General features: G+C 40.8%; 1 protein-coding gene across 1 annotated transcript; it reads left to right on the top strand.

Annotated features, from left to right (window-relative positions):
• The first annotated feature begins 1,555 nt into the window (after positions 1-1,555).
• LOC132242109 (olfactory receptor 51A7-like) lies at positions 1,556-2,512 on the top strand. The gene has a single exon (XM_059711024.1). It carries the CDS (start codon positions 1,577-1,579, stop codon positions 2,510-2,512), a length of 936 nt encoding a protein of 311 aa, XP_059567007.1. The 5' UTR covers positions 1,556-1,576.
• The last annotated feature ends 415 nt before the right edge of the window (positions 2,513-2,927 follow it).

Below are 2,927 nucleotides of genomic sequence, written 5' to 3'. Positions count from 1 at the left end.
TCTCATTCTAGAGGATGAACTAGCTGAAAAGCTGGGTTTCTAATTCCTAATACTGTTGTCAACAGTCATCTGACAAAGCTGAGCCTCTCAATTAAACCCCCACTTTCTCATGCCAAAAGCGGTAGAAACTGGTATGCTTTATGTATCTTAGAACCATATTGTTCATGATGAACTTAATTCCGCAAAGAGAAACCTCTCAAAGGTACGTAGTTAACTCAGTTGTCCGTGAAAAAAGTTCTATAGTTATAGAACATCTATTTATTTTATGGTGTTAAAAGAAAACTGATTGCCCTAACCGGTTTGGCTCAGTGCATAGAGCATCAGCCTGTGGACTGAAAGGTCCCAGGTTCGATTCTGGCCAAGGGCATGTACCTTGGTTGCAAGCACATCCCCAGTAGGAGGTGTGCAAGAGACAGCTGATGGATGTTTCTCTCTCATCAATGTTTCTAACTCTCTATCCCTCTCTCTTCCTCTCTGTAAAAAATCAATAAAATATATTTTTTAAAAGAAAAATGATTTAGAGAATACCAATCTCCCTCATCACCAACAGTCCAGTTGACTAAACCACATTATGATAGTCTGTGTTAGACTATAGACAGAGTTCAAGAACCCCTTCTCTCCTCCCATGCTCAAGGATGGATAGCACTACTGCTATTCATAGTCATTTTTAAGAACATTCTGTCTGCTTACAAAAACATGGGATTTTTCATTGTACTTAAGGAGAGGGTTAACAGTGAAGCTCACATGGCCTACTTTCTGTCCTTTCTTGGTGCTGCTTCCTGTGGAGAAATTGTGAGTAAAATCACCTTTGGAAGCTCCAGGCTTGGCCTGAAAATTGTTTGGAGCAAAAACCTCTAGAAATTGAAAAAACCATTTATTATTGGCTCTCTTAAAATCTAATTCCTGCAGTTTGCTTTTTTTTTTTTATTGCTTTTACAGTATGTTTTGTTTGTATTTTTTTAATTGATTTCAGAAAGGAAGGAAGAGGGAGAGAGAGATAGAAACATCAATGATGAGAGAGAATCATTGATTGGCTGCCTCTTGTATGCCCCCCACTGGAGATCAAGCCCACAGCCCAGACATGTGCCCTTGATAGGACTCAAACCTGGAACCCTTCAGTCTGCAGGCCAAAGCTCTATCCACTGAGCCAAACCAGCTAGGGCTTTTTTTTTTTTTTTTTTAATTCTAGTCTCACTCTGAACCAAGCAAAAAGAATTACCTTGTACAACTTTTTCATTGGATTGGGGATAGGGAGGGCGAAAGCCTAATAGTAAAGGGAGAATTTATTTTCATGTGGGTATTGTTTTTCTGAGGACCTTGTGGAGAAGTGTGATTGATCAAGACACTACTTATATTTCTGGTTGTCTTTGTCAATTAACATTATCTGTCTCTATTATCAATTGTCTGTTTAGAAGAAATATCTCATTCTTATTCTTTAATATGAGAAATGTCTCAAAATTGTATTTTTTTTTGTTTATGTCTCAGACAAAAGTGCTGAAAGGAGGTGAGATGAGCATAATAGATTCATGTTGAAAGTGTCCTTTCAGCTCTGGAAATATATTCCAACTGATTTATCATGCACATTATCAATTCCTCTAACACTGAGATCCCCACCTTCTTTCTGATTGGAATCCCAGGACTGGAGCATGCTCATGTATGGATCTCTATTCCCATCTGCCTCATGTACCTGCTGGCCATTCTCGGCAACTGTGGCATCCTCTTTGTGATCAGGACAGAACCCTCGCTCCATGCACCCATGTACTATTTCCTCTCCATGTTGGCTATCTCTGACCTGGGCCTGTCCCTCTCATCCCTCCCCACTATGCTGAGGACTTTTGCTTTCAATGCTACCGGAATTTCCCCAAACGCCTGCTTTGCTCAAGAATTCCTCATCCATGGATTCATGGATATGGAGTCCTCAGTGCTCCTGGTTATGTCTTTTGACCGCTTTCTGGCCGTACGCAACCCTCTTAGATACAGCTCTATCCTCACCAATGCCAGAGTTGCCAAGCTGTGCCTGGTGTTTTTCCTAAAAAGCCTGCTCTTAGTGCTCCCCTTTCCTTTCGCTCTCAAAAGCTTGACATATGGTAAGAAACACCTGCTCTCTCACTCCTATTGTCTCCATCAGGATGTCATGAACCTGGCCTGCTCTGACAACACAATTGACTTTTTCTATGGTTTTTTTGTTGCCCTCTGTATGATGTTAGACAGTGTGTTCATTGCTGTGTCATACGTCTTCATCCTGAAGACCGTGATGGGAATTGGATCCCATAAGGAACGGCTCAAAGCCCTCAACACCTGCGTCTCCCACATCTGTGCTGTGCTCATCTTCTACGTGCCCATCACTGCTTTGGCCTTTATGCACCGCTTTGGCAAACACAAGTCCCAAAGTGCCACGATCCTCGCTGCTGATATCTTCTTGCTAGTGCCACCTCTGATGAACCCCATTGTATACTGTGTAAAAACGCGGCAAATTCGTGAGAAGATTCTAGGGAAATTTGGTATAAAATAAAGGTATGGGGGGAAATGAGGCAGGGTCAGCAGGGTCAGGGACTAAAATAATACCTTTCTAAAGAAGTATTATGGATGATTTATTCTTATGTTTCTTAATCATTCTTGCAATCAGCACAATACACGGACTGGACACTGAGATCTGTGAACTTGGGATTGATCTGGGCATTGACAGGTATATCTGTAATATCATTAAAATCATGAATTAGCAGACTGATATGGAATCTCAGAAACAATGTTTACAGCATAAAGATAAACATACTTGGAAGTAAAGATTGTACACCTTTATAGAGAATGAATATGAAAGGAGCTAGAAGTTAAAGGTTGTTACCCCAAACCAGTTACTGATTTTCTTTCAGGCAGTCTTCAAATATGTTGTATTTGTTGAGGGCCTGTAGTCAATTCAATGCAAATTC

This window comes from Myotis daubentonii, chromosome 9 (assembly GCF_963259705.1).
Source record: "Myotis daubentonii chromosome 9, mMyoDau2.1, whole genome shotgun sequence".
In the NCBI taxonomy this organism is placed as follows: Eukaryota; Metazoa; Chordata; class Mammalia; order Chiroptera; family Vespertilionidae; genus Myotis; species Myotis daubentonii.
This window is presented reverse-complemented; position numbering and strand designations above follow the sequence as displayed.